At 36.3% G+C, this 18,647-nt stretch overlaps 1 protein-coding gene across 1 annotated transcript in view; it reads right to left on the bottom strand.

Moving 5' to 3' along the window:
* Positions 1 to 202: 202 nt before the first annotated feature.
* jakmip2 (janus kinase and microtubule interacting protein 2) overlaps positions 203 to 18,647 on the bottom strand; it is a 49,362-nt gene continuing 30,917 nt past the window's right edge. The window contains exons 13-22 of the mRNA XM_060891282.1: positions 16,962 to 17,060; positions 15,299 to 15,397; positions 15,165 to 15,218; positions 15,007 to 15,072; positions 14,786 to 14,854; positions 14,514 to 14,591; positions 9,473 to 9,676; positions 7,348 to 7,413; positions 1,744 to 1,817; positions 203 to 1,347 (exon numbers count right to left, since the gene is read on the bottom strand). Coding sequence (XP_060747265.1) covers positions 1,767 to 1,817; positions 7,348 to 7,413; positions 9,473 to 9,676; positions 14,514 to 14,591; positions 14,786 to 14,854; positions 15,007 to 15,072; positions 15,165 to 15,218; positions 15,299 to 15,397; positions 16,962 to 17,060 — 786 coding nt within the window. The 3' untranslated portion in view covers positions 203 to 1,347; positions 1,744 to 1,766. The remainder of the gene's footprint in view (positions 1,348 to 1,743; positions 1,818 to 7,347; positions 7,414 to 9,472; positions 9,677 to 14,513; positions 14,592 to 14,785; positions 14,855 to 15,006; positions 15,073 to 15,164; positions 15,219 to 15,298; positions 15,398 to 16,961; positions 17,061 to 18,647) is intronic.

Genomic DNA, 18,647 nt, shown 5'->3' on the forward strand with positions numbered 1-18,647 from the left:
ACTTAAAAATTATTACTTGGTGCCAAACATTTTACAATTTTATTTGGCTTTTTGCGTTGATTAAACATGTTGACATTCGTATCTATCATGATTGATGCTTGAAAAGGTAAGTAAGCCCATCTTTTGTAGAAAGTGTAAAATATTATATTTGAAAATAAAAACACAAAATACACTTGCATCCCCAGATAGGCAAAAGTCAAGGGGGAAAAAGTACAACTAAATTAAAAGGGGAAGTGAAAAAGAAAAAGAGATGCTGCATCACTGCTGAAGAGATATTAAGACTTTAATTAATCCCAGTACATTTTTGAATGGTCAAAAATATATACATATTAAAGCAGATTAAAACAAACTTCAAGGGGAGCTGCAACAGTATATTCCATACAAATTAGATGAGAAGCTTTTGCCTGTAGCATACTGTTATTTCTGTCTAAAAGAGTAAAAAAAGATGGGTTTCCCATTACTTGTGGGGAGGAAAAAAACTCTACTGAGGCAGCACATCTAGGAAAAGCTGTCACTACAACAATAAATCAATAAATTATAAATTGCTGAGAGATGCTACTGCTCAAGCTGTAGAGAAAAAGGTGTATTTACAGTGGAAGGGAGGAGAGCTATTCTAACAAATGTACATATCAACAAATTATACCAAGTGATATACAGTATAATGATTAATTTTAATATTTTTTTTTTATTGACAGGGAAATCGTGGTATATATGAGGTCATGGGCACAATAACTTAGAATTTTTACTCAGTTTCACCAATATTTTGAAGTGAAATGATTTTTGAAGCACCAAACTGATTGGATTGAGTAATATACTTGCAGTGAATACAGACTTTTGATCTCTTTTTTTGCCATTCCCTTTTCAGGCAGTGTGAGACACATCTGTTTTTAGGAGTCCAGACGACAAAGACCTGAGTCAGGCATCCTAGACATTCATGAGTGTGAATAACAGTGTCCAATGCTGTGTTAAATATGTGGGTGGGAAGAAAATGAAGTTTGAGTGGGCTGACATATTATAACTGAGAATATGATGAAGTTTCTGGAGTGAAAGATGCAACAAGCAGGTGGAATGGCAAATCCCCTGCATGGCAGAGATAAACAGTATAACCCTCCTCATATTGGTTTTCCTGCAATTTGTTGACACAGTGTTTTGTTATTTTGCCAGGTAACCCAAAGCTTCCTTATTTGGAGGGCATGTCCACTGCAGCTAATATAAACAAGCACTACATTTCCAATACCCACACAACCAACCCACCCACAAGAACAGTAAAGAGAAAATGGCCAGTAGTACAGTTCTAGTCTTCACAAGTCGTAAACTGCTCACAAGATTTCATGGTTGCTGCAGCACCTGCAAAAACAAAAATAAAGTAAGGAAACTGAGACTATCTGCATATTTGTAGTAAAAATCTTTAATTTATTGCTGTAGCATATGAAGAGGTGTGTACCAACAATGCATCTGTATGTTAAAATGACAGCTGAGACAAAACCATTAAACGGATGATCGTCTGTTGATTGTATAATATGTACTGTAGTGTACTAATGTACCAAGTAAATGAAATTCTATTATATACTTTACATTTTTATGCTTTCACAGTACATACTGTACACAACTACAGTATCCTTTCAAATGTTAACATAATTTCACCAGAATGCTGAAAAGAACTAAGAAAGTCTGTGTAATAATTGCATAAGAGCACCATATGCTGTGAAGACCTTAGAAGTAAAGTTGTATGCTTTAACTCACCTCTTCAGCAGATGTCATAGTCATTACGGCCAAAGAATAAATGCAAGAGAAAAAAAAAGAAACAAAAATAAAAACTGCAGAGGATGAACAGAATGGAACAGGGAGAGAAACAAGAGAGACAACAATACTGTTAGTCAACATTTGAGTATCCATGCAAGGTATAACTGCAGGCTTACAAACAAACTGTTATTAAGAAAATGTATGCTATAGAAGATACTTATTTTTATTTTGCTTATATAAAATAATACTTATTTTATAGGATATAATATAGTGGTTCTTTCCACAGTTCTCATCTCATGGGTTTTACTTAAACTATAAACTTTATTGGAACAATTAATTCAGAACCAATACATGACAATCATAAAATTAAACCCACTTACTGGAAAACATAATTTGTTTTTCTTTCTCTAAATAATTACAATATTTTCTTTAAATATTTGTATTTCAGTTTTCTTTTCATTACCAAGTACAAACAATTAAACCTGACATTCACCTGTCCAGTTTTTAATAAATATCCAAAACAGTACCACACTGGTTTAAATCCTACATTCTTAGACACACTGGTTGAAACTTTTAGCAAATGCAGCAATTGGAAAGCTAAGCAGTAAACTGAATTCAAAGAGTAGGTGTGAAATCAAATTATAGAAGGTTTCTAGGATCATTCCTTTTAGACAGTAGAAAGTATTAAGACCTCAAATAATCCTTATCAACCTCTTCCACAATACTGCTATGATACTCTTAGGCTAGTGACCAACACAAGTTGTCTGGTGAAAAATTTTATTTACTCAGAAAAAACAAGTTATTTGCTTAATATATTTGCGTTATATATATATATATATATATATATATATATATATATATATATATATATATATATATATATATACAGTTGAGGCCAAAATTATTAGCCCCCCAGGAATTTTGGAACATTTTCCTAAAGATCTTTCCAATTTTTGTAGCATTGATAAAACTTGATATAACCAAACATTCACCAGTGCTATTTAGTAGCTTTTGGTACATTTTGAAATATAAAATACATTTATAGGCTTGCTTTATAATCAAATATAGTGAAAATGGGGTGGTCAAAAATATTAGCCCCTTGTGAATATTTGCTTTCAAAACACACCCAATTAATCAATCAGCTTTCAAAACACACCAAATTAATCAATCAGTTTTCAAACCACACCTGTGCAGTCAATTGGCTTCCTAACAATACCTGGGCATTCAATCAGCATTAAAGGACTCCAAGGAACAGGGCACTTGAACACATTATTGGGAGAGACTATTTTTACTCACCATGCCAAAGACAAAGGAAATCAGTCTTGAGCTCAGAAAGAAGATAGTGGAGGCTCATGATAAGGGGGAAGGTTATACTGCCATTTCCAAGCGTTTCACAGTGTCTAGAACCGCCGTACGTTGCATCATTGCCAAGTACAAGGAGACAAATTCTGTAAGAAACAAACCTGGGCGTGGTCGTAAGCGCAAGATTTCAAGAACCCTGGAGAGGAAAATAGTCAGAGATATCAGCAAGATGCCCCGGACATCTGCCAAGATGATTGTTGCTGACCTGGCCTCTTCTGGAGTTGATGTTTCAAGGAACACAGTTGTGAGGGCTCTTCATCGTGGTGGGCTTCAGGGCCATCGTCCCAGAAGAACCCCTTTACTCAAACAGCGGCACATCACAGCTAGACTGAGGTTTGCCCGTGAACATTTGAAAGGTAAAGATGAGTTTTGGGAGTCTGTGCTTTGGTCTGATGAGACTAAACTGGAACTGTTTGGGCACATGGATGTTGCTTATGTTTGGTGAAGAAAGGGTGAGGCCTTCAACTCTAAGAACACAGTTCCCACTGTTAAACATGGTGGTGGCAGCATCATGCTGTGGGGCTGTTTTGCAGCTTCAGGCACAGGGAGCCTTGTTCGGGTGCATGGCATCATGAAAAAAGAAAATTATGTTGACATTTTGAGGGATAATATGCAGAAATCTGCTCGTAGTCTAGCCTTAGGTCAACGCTGGGTCTTCCAACAAGACAATGACCCAAAGCATACATCGAAATTGGTCCAACAGTTCCTGAAGGATACCAAAACCAAGGTCCTGGAGTGGCCCGCACAGAGCCCAGACCTCAATCCTATTGAGAATTTGTGGTGAGTGCTCAAAGTCAATGTCCATGCTCGGAAGCCATGTAATTTGGACCAGCTGGAGCAATTTGCAATGGAAGAATGGGCTAAAATCCCTCAGGAAACCTGTGCCAACCTAGTAAAGAACTACTCTAAGAGGTTGTTGTCAGTTGTGGCTCAGAAAGGGTTCACTATTGACTATTAATGACCGGGGGCTAATAATTTTGGACATTTCATTTTTGCCCTTTCTTGTTTCAACTCACTATTTCAATTAAATATCCTAATCAAACTTAGTGGAGATTTTGTCTTTGTTATTTTGGAAACAAATACACTATAAAACACTTGTTGTTAATGGTCATTTCCATGGAGAAATCAAGAGTTTTGTCTAATTTCATAAGGGGGCTAATAATTTTGGCCTCAACTGTATATATATATATATATATATATATATATATATATATATATATAGCACTAGCTCCTTTGCTACTGGTATTGTTATATTATAGTTTGCATGAAAACACATGTAAGCCTGGTCACACACAGCCACACTACTTTTAAGTTTTTCACTCCTCTATTCCTGTAAATTAGTCCATACTATTCATACTTCAAATTGCTAAATTGGCTTCTACTTACAGTTTAAAATAAAAATATAACACACGTATATATATTACAGTATTACTGGGTCTTGTTCTTATGAACTTATTAAATAATTGTTAAATATGTTAAATATGCATACAGTGGTGTGAAAAAGTGTTGGCCCCTTCCTGATTTTTTATTTTTTTTTGCACGTTTTTCACACTTTAATGTATCAGATCAGCAAACAAATTTAAATATTAGTCAAAGTAAGTAAACACGACATGCAGTTTTTAAATGAAGGTTTTTATTATTAAGGGAAAACAAAATCCAAAGCCACAGGGCCCTGTGTGAAAAAATGTTTGCCCCCCTTGTTAAAACATAACTGTGGTTTATCACGCCTGATTACTGCCACACCTGTTCGCAATCAATAAATCACTTACATAAGGGCACAAATGGCCTGCATGGCAGAGTTCTGAGACGAAAACCTATGCAGAGCAAAAAGAACATAAAGGCTTGTCTCGGTTTCGCCAGAAAACATCTTGATGATCCCCAATCCTGACTTTTGGGAAAATACTCTGTGGACTGACGAGACAAAAGTTGAACTTTTTGGAAGGTGTGTGTCCTATTACATCTGGTGTAAAAGTAACACCGCATTTCAGAAAAAGAACATCATACTAACAGTAAAATATGGTGGTGGTAGTGTGATGGTCTGGGGCTGTTTTACTGCTTCAGGACCTGGAAGACTTGCTGTGATAAATGGAATCATGAATTCTGCTGTCTACCAAAAAATCCTGAAGGACAATGTGCGGCCATCTGTTCGTGACCTGGACGATGATCCAAAACACACCAGCATGTCCACCTCTGAATGGCTGAAGGAAAACAAAATGAAGACTTTGGAGTGGCCTAGTCAAAGTCCTGACCTGAATCCTATTGTGATGCTGTGGCATGACCTTAAAAAGGCGGTTCATGCTCAAAAACCCTCCAATGTGGCTGAATTACAACAATTTTGCAAAGATGAGTGGACCAAAATTCCTCCACAGCGCTGTAACAGACTCATTGCAAGTTATCGCAAATGCTTAATTGCAGTACTTGCTGCTAAGGGTGGCGCAACCAGTTATTAGGTTTAGAGGGCAAACACTTTTTCACATAGGGCCATGTGGGTTTGGATTTTGTTTTCCCTTAATAATAAAAACCTTCATTTAAAAAGTGCATGTTGTTTACTTATCTTTGACTAATATTAAAATTTTGTTAAATTGTTTTGACATGGGGGCAAACACTTTTTACACCACTGTACAAGATGTTACACATATATACAGGTGCTGGTCAAATAATTAGAATATCATCAAAAATTTATTTATTTCACTAATTCCATTCAAAAAGTGAAACTTGTATATTATATTCATTCATTACACACAGACTGATATATTTCAAATGTTTGTCTTTTAATGTTGATGATTATAACTGACAACTAAGGAAAATCCCAAATTCAGTATCTCAGAAAATTTGAATATTACTTAAGACCAATACAAAGAAAGGATTTTTAGGAGTCACACTCAAAATTGAAGTGGAAAAACACACATTAGGAGGAACCCAGGGCCAACCGCACCGGCATATGGTCTCACAAGGGGTCTGAGGACCTCATCTCTGTACCTAATGGCAGTCAGACTACCTCTGGCAAGCACGTGAAGGGCTATGTGGCCCTCCAAAGAAATGCCACCCTACACCATTACTGACCCACTGCCAAACCGGTCATGCTGGAGGATGTTGCAGGCAGCAGAACGTTTTCCACGTCGTCTCCAGACTCGGTCATGTCTGTCACACGTGCTCAGTGTGAACCTGCGTTCATCTGTGAAGAGCACAGGGCACCAGTGGCGAATTTGCCAATCTTAGTGTTTTCTGGCAAATGCCAAACGTCTTGCCTGGTGTTGGGCTTTAAGCACAACCCCCACCTGTGGACGTCGGGCCCTCATACCACCCTCATGGAGTCTGTTTCTGACCGGTTGAGCAGACACATGCACATTTGTGGCCTGCTGGAGGTAATTTTGCAGGGCTCTGTCAGTGCTTGCACAAAGGCGGAGGTAGCGGTCCTACTGCTGGGTTGTTGCCCTCCTACGGCCTCCTCCACATCTCCTGATGTACTGGCCTGTCTCTTGGTAGCGCCTCCATGCTCTGGACACTACGCTGACAGACACAGCAAACCTTCTTGCCACAGCTCACATTGATGTGCCATCCTGGATGAGCTGCACTACCTAAGCCTCGTGTGTGGGTTGTAGACTCCGTCTCATGCTACCACTAGAGTGAAAGCACCGTGAGCATTCAAAAGTGACCAGAACTTCAGCCAGAAAGCATAGGAACTGAGAAGTGGTCTGTGGTCACCACCTGCAGAACCACTCCTTTATTGGGGGTGTCTTGCTAATTGCCTATAACTTCCTGTTGTCTATTCCATTTGCACAACAGCATGTGAAATTGATTGTCAATCAGTGTTGCTTCCTAAGTGGGCAGTTTGATTTCACAGAAGTGTGATTGACGGAGTTACATTGTGTTGTTTAAGTGTTCCCTTTTTTTTTGAGCAATATATATATATATGTGTGTGTGTGTGTGTGTGTGTGTGTGTGTGTGTGTGTGTGTGTGTGTGTATATATATATATATATATATATATATATATATATATATATATATATATATATATATATATATATATATATTTATGTATGTATACATATATAGTTCCCAAATATACAAAAGTGATAAAAGAAATGCTTGATTATAATAGTACCACCATGGTTAACAATGTATGATAATATGATTTCACCAGCATAAACATAACAGAAAACTTCTAGATTTCATGTTAAAACCGCTAGAAGTATTCTTTAATTAGTGGTAATGGACACCTGGAACCTTTGTCATCTCACCTTTTCCTCTAGATCCTTAATTTGCCTTCTCTGTATATCTGTCTTATCCTCCAAGTCACGTATTCTCTGTAATGAGGGAAAAATTGAAATAAAACACATTTTACTAGTAGACGAAATAGATTTCTTAAATTAATACAAAATAAAGGTCCGTACTTGCATTTTGGTGTCTGTGGTGCTTCATACTTTAAAATATGCAAAATATGTGTAACACTATATGGGTTGTTGGGTTGACGCCTATAATCAGAATGAGCAGAGCAGCCACAGAATGGTCCCCACAGAATGGTTGGAGTTTGGCTAGTAAAAATCAATGAATGAAAGTTGTGCTTAGTGAAGGATTGAACCCAGTTCTTAGAGTTAAAATGTCAACTGGTCTAAAACACTAAGCATGCATGGCATGCACAGTGACATTGGCAGACAGCATGGCTGTAATGCTGGAAAGTCCAAGAGAAAAGAAAGTACACAAAATAAATGTATGAGGGAGAGTGCTCGACTGCAAGGATCCTCTTGGGTAGACAATGCACTTAATGCTCTAAAAGACAAGAAAAAACAAACCGGGGGCAATCAGGGAGAGAAAAAGAGCTACTTGGTTCACCAACCAACCTTGACTAGAAGAAGAATTTTAAATAAAGAGTGAATAAAAAGTGAGTGCAGAGGCAGCCAGCTGCTCAATCCACCAAGTGATCTCAGCAAATGTATCGCCTTCACCCCCACCCACTTTTTTCCAACTAGAGAGAAACAATTCAGAAACTACAGAACCAGAAACATATTGCTTACCAACCTTATCTAATCAGAAGAATATAATAAGACTGATTAATGTCAGTGTTTCTTCTGCAAGCTTAAAAACAACTTTTTTAATTGTGTTTTTTAAAAGTGTTTAACAACCAGACAGTGGTTAGATTTAATTTATTATGTAATGGTAATTTAATAAAAACATTTTTAAATACAGATTTTAAACAATGTAGATAAATTCATACAATTATTCATCCAATTAAGATTTCGCAAAAGCTCTGTCTGTTCAACTATACTATCTTTTAGTCAATGACAAGGAGTACATTACGGATTTTAGTCCGTATTTTACCAATTTAATCTGCAAATATGATGTTTATAAAATTACAATAATCTCATGTGTGTGTTTGTGTGTTTATTTTCTGTTGCTTATCTGAACGCTGAAAATAAGATACACTTGTGTTTAAACAGGGTCCAAACCAATAATGACAAACTTCTACCAACAATGTGTATATTGAGATTTTAATGTAGTGACGTGGTATACACATCTAAGTACAGTTTAAGTGCTTTCAGATATAGGAGAGCTACATGTGGGGCAGATTTTGTCTTGGTTAAGTGTACTTTTGAGCTTAAGCCCACTGTTCTTTTGACTTAAGGCCATTTTTCCTGCCCAATAATATTCTCAAGAAAAGAACAGTATAAAATATGACAAATATAAATAAAAGGTATGTCATGAATATGACACTACTAATTGTTATATTATAGTGATAATTATTATTAACCCATTAAATCCATGAAAGCATTTCTGGAAAGAGGACTGTAAACCTATCCACAAGATGGATACATTTGTATGAAAAAGAAAATTATGAATTAAATTAAAGTGAACCATAAATTAATTTTGGTCAGCTTATTCTACACATGTTTTCTTTGCTGGAGAGTACATCAAGTTAACCAAAACTTTTAAATTATTTTATTAATTCAATTATTCAAAATACCTCAAAAATAAATAAATAAATAAATAAATAAATAAATAAATAAAAACATGAAATGTATGTTAAGTCAGCCTACATCATATAGTCAGTATAGAATCTTTATGCCAGTGAATGCAGACAAGAAATAGTATTTAAAAAATGTAAGGATATTTACTTAATGAAAATTGCATTTGTTTTGTTCTTAATTAACATAAAATGTAAATCAAGTGTGTTGTTTTATTTGTTGTCATTTATAGCCTGCTGATACATTGGTCTCCTTCACCACCTGACCTAAAAACTCTACTTTAGAAGCACTTTTCAGTAACAAGGCCAGCCCTTGTTTTTTTTTTTTTTTTCATTTTTCAATCCAAATTTGCATTTTCATGAAATTTACTGGAGTTTAATTCTTTAATATAGTGTCAGATTACCTGGTGGGCTTGATGGAGAAGCTCCATTCTCTCCTGCAGCACCTGGCAGTCATACTCGCGGCTCTTTCTCAGCATCTGGCGTCGCAGTTTCTCCACAGCCATGCGCAGCTCATCCCTCTGCAGTTCACTCAGTGGCTCACCGTATCTGATCACCTTATCTTGTTGCAGTGCATTATACAGGGTTGCCTCCAGCTCCTGGATTTGCTGATAAGAAAAGCCCACACATGTTCATACCACCAACTTTGCATGGAGTCCAGTGAGAGCTAGTTGTGATTTGCTAAAAATGTTATTATTATTAATTTGCCGTTACTATTATGAAGCTATATGTAGGCTTTTTAAGAAATGCTCTTTGTCATAAACCTATTCATGTAAAGCAGACACACAGAAAAACAGACAGGAGTCATCATTCATGTTACATCAAAGGCAGCTGTGGTCTGACAAAAGGACAGTTCTATTTATGACACAACATACATTTGAATTCATTTTTTTATATACAACTGAGCAATTGAGAATTATGGGACTTGCTCAAGGGCCCAGCAGTGGCAGCTTGACCTGGGATTTGAACTCACAACCTTCTAATCAGTAGTACAATGCCTTACCCATGGAGCTACCCCACCACTACTACCAGATTACCGCCACTAAAGGATAGTACAGCTGTGGCCAAAAATTTGAGAATGACACAAATATTAATTTTCACAGAGTCTGCTGCCTCTGTGTTTATGATGACACTTTGCATATATTACAGAATGTTATAAAAAGTGATCAGACTCCCACTTTGCCATAAAAATAAACTTAAAACAAAAAACAAAAAACATTTCCACAGCATTTCAGCCCTGTAACAAAAGGACAGGATGACATAATTTCTGTGATTCTCTCATTAACACAGGTGAGTGTGTTGATGAGCACAAGGTTGGAGATCACTTCCAAAATATCATTTCCAGAAAAAAATTGGATCCATTTTGTGACGCACATGTGAAGACGGTGGAAAGAGGTAAGCTTAACTTTCTATAAACTAAGCAAAATATTAGATTTTGAGGTTTTGACTACAAACACTTTTTTGTAGTGTTAGGTGAAGATATTTTCTGAAATGCAAAGAGATGAAGACGCTGAAAAGAGGTAAGATTTGTCGTTTTAGCGTACATTCATTTATTTGTGTTAATGCGTTTGTGGTCAAGAAAGAAACTTTTTTAAATTGAATTTCTGAATTGCTACGAATTTAGCTTCAACAATTAGAAACGTGTTACTTGAATACTTATGAAAGTCCAGTTTGTACAAGTAAGTTATTGTATGAAAGGAGGAACGAGTGTGCACGCGATTGTCGGCCTAAAAGCAGCGTGCCTCCATCGAATGAATGTTTTAGTGGTTAACTTTTTATTTCAGAGGTATATGACCATGCAGCGCATTGGCACGTTTGCATTAAGATAAGGGCAAATTCAGACGAAGCTGTTCCCACCTTGGTCCGTGTAACGCTATGCAGTTCTTTTCCCACCATCAAAATGAACCAAATGAAAATTTGGCTTCAAACTTTAATTATTTCATTTTTTAGAATAATTCACAAACAGATAATTGCCAATCAGGTTAATTTTCGATTCTGCAAGTTTGGTTTGTTGCGTCTGAATCTTGATTTTTGAACAAAATGTAATCAAAAAGGACATTATTCTGATTTCCCATTTATTTAATTAGCGCTCATGGGTGGATCATATTACCAGTACTATTTTCTCATAATAACGAAAAACAAGGCTGCCAACTCTCACGCATTCAGCGTGAGACTCACGCAATTGACCCAATTCTCACGCTCTCACGCCACACCCCCATATTCTCACGCAGACTCGTGCAGCAGTGAGGAAAAAAAAATAGCGCCGCATGATCTCGCAAAGCAATGCCCTGAGAGACCAGACAGACAGTGTAGTGAGATTTTTGTGACAATTGTGAGGGAAATACACAATTTATTCCCATAAACTGTGTAGTCAGCCGTTCTCCCTCCCATCTGCACCGTGTGAATTGTTAACACAGGCAGGTCAGTTAGTTACAGGGCGCTCCGTGTCTCCGTCCAGTTTAGACTAGTAACTAATAGGCCTATGCTGTTATAGTTTATATAGAATTAAGTTAGCATTAGCAGAATTGTTTGTTTTGCAGCACTGAGTAGTTATTTTACATAACTTTATCATAAAAAACAGTACAATAGTATTTCCAGATGACAAATATCTGGACATGCCTAGTAGTTAATGTTAATTATTGTTTTCTAAGAACAGAACGTCAAGTCAACGACATCCCATATTAAAATGATTTTATTTATATCAATCACAACTCATCAATCATGACCAGATATTTGACTGGTGGTGGTGTCAGTATGGATAAATTTGAATTTTCTTTTATAGGATGTTATCTAAATTGTCAGGGACAGGCAAGAAAAGAACGCTTGTATCAATGTGTTAATCCTATTTCTGTAAAATGTTTGTGAAATTTAAATGTAATGTAAATCTCCCAAGAAATTCTGTACATATACCAAATACTTTGACAATCAATATATACTTAATACACTTCTGCTAATGCAAGGATTTTGTGTTTGTATTTTTTCCCACACCAAGCCACGCCCCTCCATAAGCCCCTCCCCATAACCAAAGCCCCACCACCAAAATATCACTAAGCCGAACTCAAAAGTTGGCAGCCTTGCGAAAAAAGTTTCTCGTAATAACGACTTTGTTTCTCGTAACACATTTTCTTATAATAATGAGAAACTTCTACGCATGCGTAAATCAGAAGCAGAAGGGTGTGACACGCTAACGACATCCACTGGTCAAATCTCAGCATGGCACATTATGCAAAAGCGTAATCTATTAATATCTTTAAATAACAGTATTGATAAATTACCAGTATATGAGATATTTTTTTCATTCATTTGTAACATGCAGTTGTATTTTGTGTAATAAGCAGCAACAGAATTGTGACAACAGAATAAGGACAGCGGAATAAGACAGCACACACCTACATATTCAAGTCTGTTAAAAGTGGCAATGTGAAACGCCATTATGAGACAAACATAAAGGTTTTGAACATATCCACTCAAATCTGAAGACAGCGTCCCTGAGACAGCTTTCCCAGGTCTGAAGAAAGTAGCCCTATACATCCTGACCATGTTTGGCTCTACATACAACTGCAAGGCAGCTTTCTCTACAATGAACATAATCAAAACTAAATATGGTTCCAGGGTCACTAATGAGCACCTCCACATGTGTATGAGACTCCATTCCCTGACTCCATTCAAGCCCAGGTTTAACATCCTGCCAAGCCAAGCTAGAGATCAGTTCTCTCACTGAGATATAAAAGAGAAAGTTAAGCACTTTATTTAAACATACACAATTTTCACATTTTATTTATTTTCTATTATTTTGAAATGTAGCCCTACTTTTATTTATTTAATGAGAGAACGTTATACATATCTACAATCATACATATGTTCAGTTCTATGTTACGTGACAATAAATATTGTCAAAAAGTTTTTGAATTGTATTGAATTTATTTGATTTGACAGTCAGGTATTGATTGCTTGCAGATGTTCATACAACTACTAGGCTACTTAAATATATATTACACTAACTAGTTAGACATTATGATCTTCCGGACCTTTGCTTCAAGAAATTTTCTCTTATTGGACCTCTTTAAATTTTAGTTGATTATCTCTGTACTAAACAATATACAATTTATTTTTTAAAGAAAACTTATTTGTTTGTGCCATGCCACACTTCCAAGAACGTACTGTGAAGATCAGGCATTGATAGATCCCTGTTCTTTAAATAAAACAGGATGCTCACTCAATACTGATTGTCATCTTATTGTTTGAAAACACATGACTAATTTCACCTTCAAATAAACTAATCCTAGAGGTTTTTATATTTTTGCCACTCACAATTTTTTTAATATTGGGTTTTACATCATCTTAATATTGGATTGTGTTATTGATTATCATTTTTGCAATTGTAACAGAATTTAAGAAAAAAAAAATCTGGATATGAGCTATGTGGGGCATGTGGTAGCATAGTGGTTAAGGTTCTGGACTACCAATTGGCAGGTTGTGAGTATGTATCCTTATCCACCAGGCTACCACTGCTGGGCTCCTAAGCAAGGCCCTTAACCCTTAATTGCTCAGTTGTATAAAAAGTCCCTCTGTATAAGGGGACATAAAATGTAAAAGCTATAATTTTTATACCAATTTCTTGGTAAAATGACTAGATACCTTTAGTCAGTAGCAGTAATAACAGCTTAAGTATTTTAAATATTAAATATTTGTCTTTATTTAATATAAATTTTATCTTAAATACTTGCTTTAAGTCATGCTTTATCTCTCTTCTGAACAATATGAAAATAGATGCACTTGATGTTGGACTGCTCTTTTGTTTAGAAAATATATTTTGTGCAATTTGTCATATGCTTTAGCTTTTTACGTGTAAGGTATTTTGATTTAAAAAAAATACTTTAGTTTTATATCACATGCCATTCTATATCACATATGCTACTTGAATTGCTAATAGTGACATGTTAGGGATGTGTCAGTTAAGCATGCTTAAATAATCTAGCCCCAACAAACCCCAGGCTTGATTCTCTCAAGGAAAATGTGGCAGATCCTGACAGACAACAAAAATGACAAAATAATAAAATGAACTGATTGACAAAGAAATGCACAAGATGTACTGCTGAACACATGGAAATCAACAAGTGATGGCCATTTTGCAGTAAGTGCTTCGCATAAAATCAGTACAAGAAGTAACATCTCAGGAAGATACTGAAGATACTGAGAACGCCATTAGGGACAAGGTTATGAAGCCAACTGCAAAATTGGAGGTGGGTCATTTAAAGGGTAATGAGTTTGAGTTTAATTGTTTCTCAGGAACCAACAGTCTTTTTTAACCATAATTAAAATAATAAGTGGTCTCCTTATTGTTCTTTGTATGTTGGCAAGAACCACTGTCTACTATTTCAGTGCTTGAGGATCATGATTAAGATAATGATAAAGAGGATAATAATAATGATTCTTATAACCTACCATATAAGCCTGATCAAGGGCCTGCTTTCTGTAGTCAAGCTCCTCCTCCAGATAGCCCTTTTGCTTGCAGAACATATCCTATTAAATGACAGCACTTTCAATCTACAGCTTTATACACAAAATGGTTTTAAAAAATGAAAGTACAGAATACAACCTTCTCAAATGATTTACAAGTATGCACAAACCCCAAAAAGTAATCTGAACATAATTTCTACTTTTAGACCTAAAAATAAAATTCATTCTTTATAGACTTATTGTCAGGTTGGCCATACCATCTCCAGCTCTAAGTCCATCATCTTCTGATGGAGTGCTGCCTCCGTCCCCTCTATCTGTTGGATCCACTAAGGAGTGCACACACACAAAGCCTAATCTCAGTTTTTAAACAATCAGTCTAAATTTGATTAATAATTCTGGTTTAAGCACCCTTAAGATTGGGCTGTAGTTTGTCCCTAAGTAAAAATATTGATATATATTCAATACTGTTTCTATTTACCTTCTCAGCCAGAGACAGGACAGTACTTGCTTGGATAATAGCCACTTGTTCCTCATTCCTTAAATTCTGTTGGAGGTGTGGAACGCAACTGGATTAAATATGTTCCACATTCAGACACTATCACAAATAAAGGAGGGCAAATAGGTAGTCGAACTCACCCCATTATCTCCTAGAATATCTAGCAATTTGATGAGATCAGGTATACACACATCCTATGGGAGAGAAATTAAAAGTACTTCCATGCATAAGCATTCAAGTAATCCACATCCCATATTTTGGTCATTCTACTTACCTTTACTCCTTCCTTTATACAGTAGATCTGAAGGGCACTTACTCCCTCTGAGAAGGGGTGAATTGAAAGAGTGAAGGGTGGGGATCTTCTCTCTCTCTCCTATTAAATGAGAAAAGCAATAACACCAACCAAAAGATTTTATTTATGTGATATTTACAATTCTACATTGTATAAGTGTAAAGCTTAGGGCATTAGGGTTATAATTCATACCACCTTTAAAAACAGTGGCTTTTTTAAAAACATTTTTGCTTATAAAAATAGATAACCCCAAATGCATAAGGATGAGGTGCATGTACTACAGATAAATCAAAATATGAATTTAACTCATCTTTAACTTTACTCAAGTACGTTTTACCTAATGACAATCATGGCTGAAAAAATAAGTCTACTCTTTCATTTACACTTATTAGTATTTAAAGCTCACCAGGACATTTGCAGACTTACCACACTATCTCACTTCCTTAATCATAACTTAACTATGGTAAGTGTACAATCACCACAGCAACTGCATGTTATAATCTAATCTTTAAAAATTAAAAATAAAACTTACATCTGACAATTTGATACCCACATGTACCGAAAACAACATAACCGGAGAGTGATTAGAATCTTTCACTGTAATTGGATAATTCTGAAGGGGAAATAGTTGGATCTATTATCAAACTAGTGTACTCTATAAAATGATTAAATTGTGTACTAGATACCTTATCAACTCATTTTATATTACAAATACTAGCAGTAGTTGTTGAACCAGAACTATAAAAACGGTGGATTTACTTTTTTCGTTTTTGAATGGAAACTTACCGATCATTGGACAAGACACCTGTCACTCAAGATATACAGGTATGGAATCTTATGTGTAATGTGTAAAGTTCTCCGTTTAAATATAAGAAAATAACAGAATTAATCCACAGTAATCCATTCCATCCATCCATTCCGACTTTTCCCTGCGGCAGACTGTTGAACTTCATGTATACCTTGAGTGACAGGTGTCTTGTCCAATCACAAACTATACCAACCTCTTCCGGGTTGTCTGAAATGTCGTTGTGTTTTCTGATTTGTTAATGTGTTTTGTGCACCGATTCAGACAACCCGGAAGAGGTAGGTATAGTTTGTGAATGGAAACTTACCGATCATTGGACAAGACACCTGTCATTAAAGATATACAGGTGAATAAAAGGTGTCTCGTCCGATGATGGTAAGTTTCCATTCACAAACTATACCAACCTCTTTCGGGTTGTCTGACTTGTTAATGTGTTTTCGGATTTGTTAATGTGTTTTCGGATTTGTTAATTTGTTTTCGGATTTGTTAATTTGTTTTCGGTTTTGTTAATGTGTTTTGGGATTTGTTAATTTGTTTTGGGATTTGTTAATTTGTTTTTGGATTTGTTAATGTGTTTTGGGATTTGTTAATTTGTTTTGGGATTTGTTAATGTGTTTTGGGATTTGTTAATTTGTTTTCAGATTTGTTAATGTGTTTTGGGATTTGTTAATTTGTTTTGCACTTCTCGGCCACCGTAGATTTCTGTGATGTGAATAGTCTTACAAGAAAATTAATATAAGCATCTCCACAACTTGTTATACTTGTGTTCAATACAATCATAGAATCTGTTTAAGAGAGAGCAACATTTTTTTAAAAAAGGGAGGTGCAAATGGACACAACCTCTAGTTCAAGTATCCGAAACTCAAGCAGCTCATTCTGGTCTTTAGAGTCCTGGAGCTCTTGCTGCAGTCGGGCATTTTCATTTTCCATCTTTTCTATCTGAAAAAAGAGCAACATTAAATGGTAAAAAATGAACTAAAATATTTAAATCATCATCATAAGCATCACTCTGATGTGAATTAATTTAAACCAATGAGCCAATGCATCACTCCTGCCTAAAATGTTTTGGCCTTCCATATGCTACCAAAACAGCTAAGATTCAAAAAGAAATGAACTCTAGAAGACCTCTGTAAAATGCCTGAGTGGTGAGGGAAGGAAATGAGGACGGGGTAGACAAGCTAAAATGCAAAAGCAGTCCACCACAAAGTACAGCCTCTACCTTAGTGAAAGTTTGTTGACATTGCTTTGTCCACTGAACTGGGCCAAGTGGGTCATTAGTAAGATCAGTCAGCAGGTTAGTGACATCCAAATAGCTAGGTATGAACCAGCAATAATAGACAATCAGCCCCAGGAAATGTCTCACCCCCATTTTTGTTCTTAGGTCTCAGGCAGGCTGCAATAGCTGAGGTTAACAATTTGGGGCTGTAACTGCCCAAGAGCCATGAGGAAGCCCAGATACCATACCAATACCATACTTTCACCCATTTAATTGTGTACTTCTTGGGAATTGCCATGAATCCCATGTTGCAACAAACTCAGGACAGCCCTCAGGTGTCACATGCGTCACATGAGTCACACGGTTGTAGGATGTATTATGTGTATGTCTGGCTAAAGAGATATGTCTTTAATCTACATTTAAACTGGGGAAGTGTGTCTGAGCCCCGAACATGGTCAGATAGGCTATTCCAATGTTTAGAAGCATTGTGTTGACTTATTTATACCCCTGCTTGTGTGTCTGTCTTTGTTCATCATTGTTTATGACATGTTCTTGTCAAGCTTATGTGCTTAGTTTTGTTATGTTAGTTTTATGTCTTTTGTGAATAAATTTGTTTCCTGTGTTTGGGTCTGGCTGTGATGTTCCGCATGAGAACTGTGACATCATGCTTATAGATATATCCTGATGGGGTAGACACATTTAGACCCATGTAATAATTCATTTTAAGCCAAGTTTCAGAAAGGCAGAGGGCATTAAGGCTATTTTCCATTATCATTTCATTTATAATAAGCGTTTTGGGTGTAAGGCATCTAATGTTCAGTAGCACTAACTTCAGGAACTGTTTTGTTTGTTTATTTGACATTTTTCTGTTTAAATTATGATAAGATTATTTCAATAATAAGGTATCAATATCACAATCCCGATTAGCAGGACCTCAATAAGTGCTCAGGATTAGTGGATGGGCAAGGCGGCCCATTGTGAGAGACAATCCCCCCCCTTGTTTGAAAGCTGGGTGATGAATTATTCAAGGACCACCAAGTTGAGGGGCTCCCTCGCATCATGTTGTTCCTCCAACAGCAACTTCCGACAGGCATCAGGCTGCTTCACGAAGGTGAAAGTACTAGCTGATATCCTCAAATGGTAGTGTTTGGGCCGGGTGAGAGAGAGATGGCTGCCGGAGTACCCAGTAGTTGTATCTGCAACACAGCCTGAAAGCACTTCTCCTGGTCCACACGCACAGCACTTGGTGTTGTGTAGCATAGAGACTGGCAAGGGATTTCAAGACCTCAGCCAGTGGTGAAAACTCCCTG

The sequence above is a fragment of the Tachysurus vachellii genome, chromosome 17 (assembly GCF_030014155.1).
Source record: "Tachysurus vachellii isolate PV-2020 chromosome 17, HZAU_Pvac_v1, whole genome shotgun sequence".
Taxonomy (NCBI): Eukaryota; Metazoa; Chordata; class Actinopteri; order Siluriformes; family Bagridae; genus Tachysurus; species Tachysurus vachellii.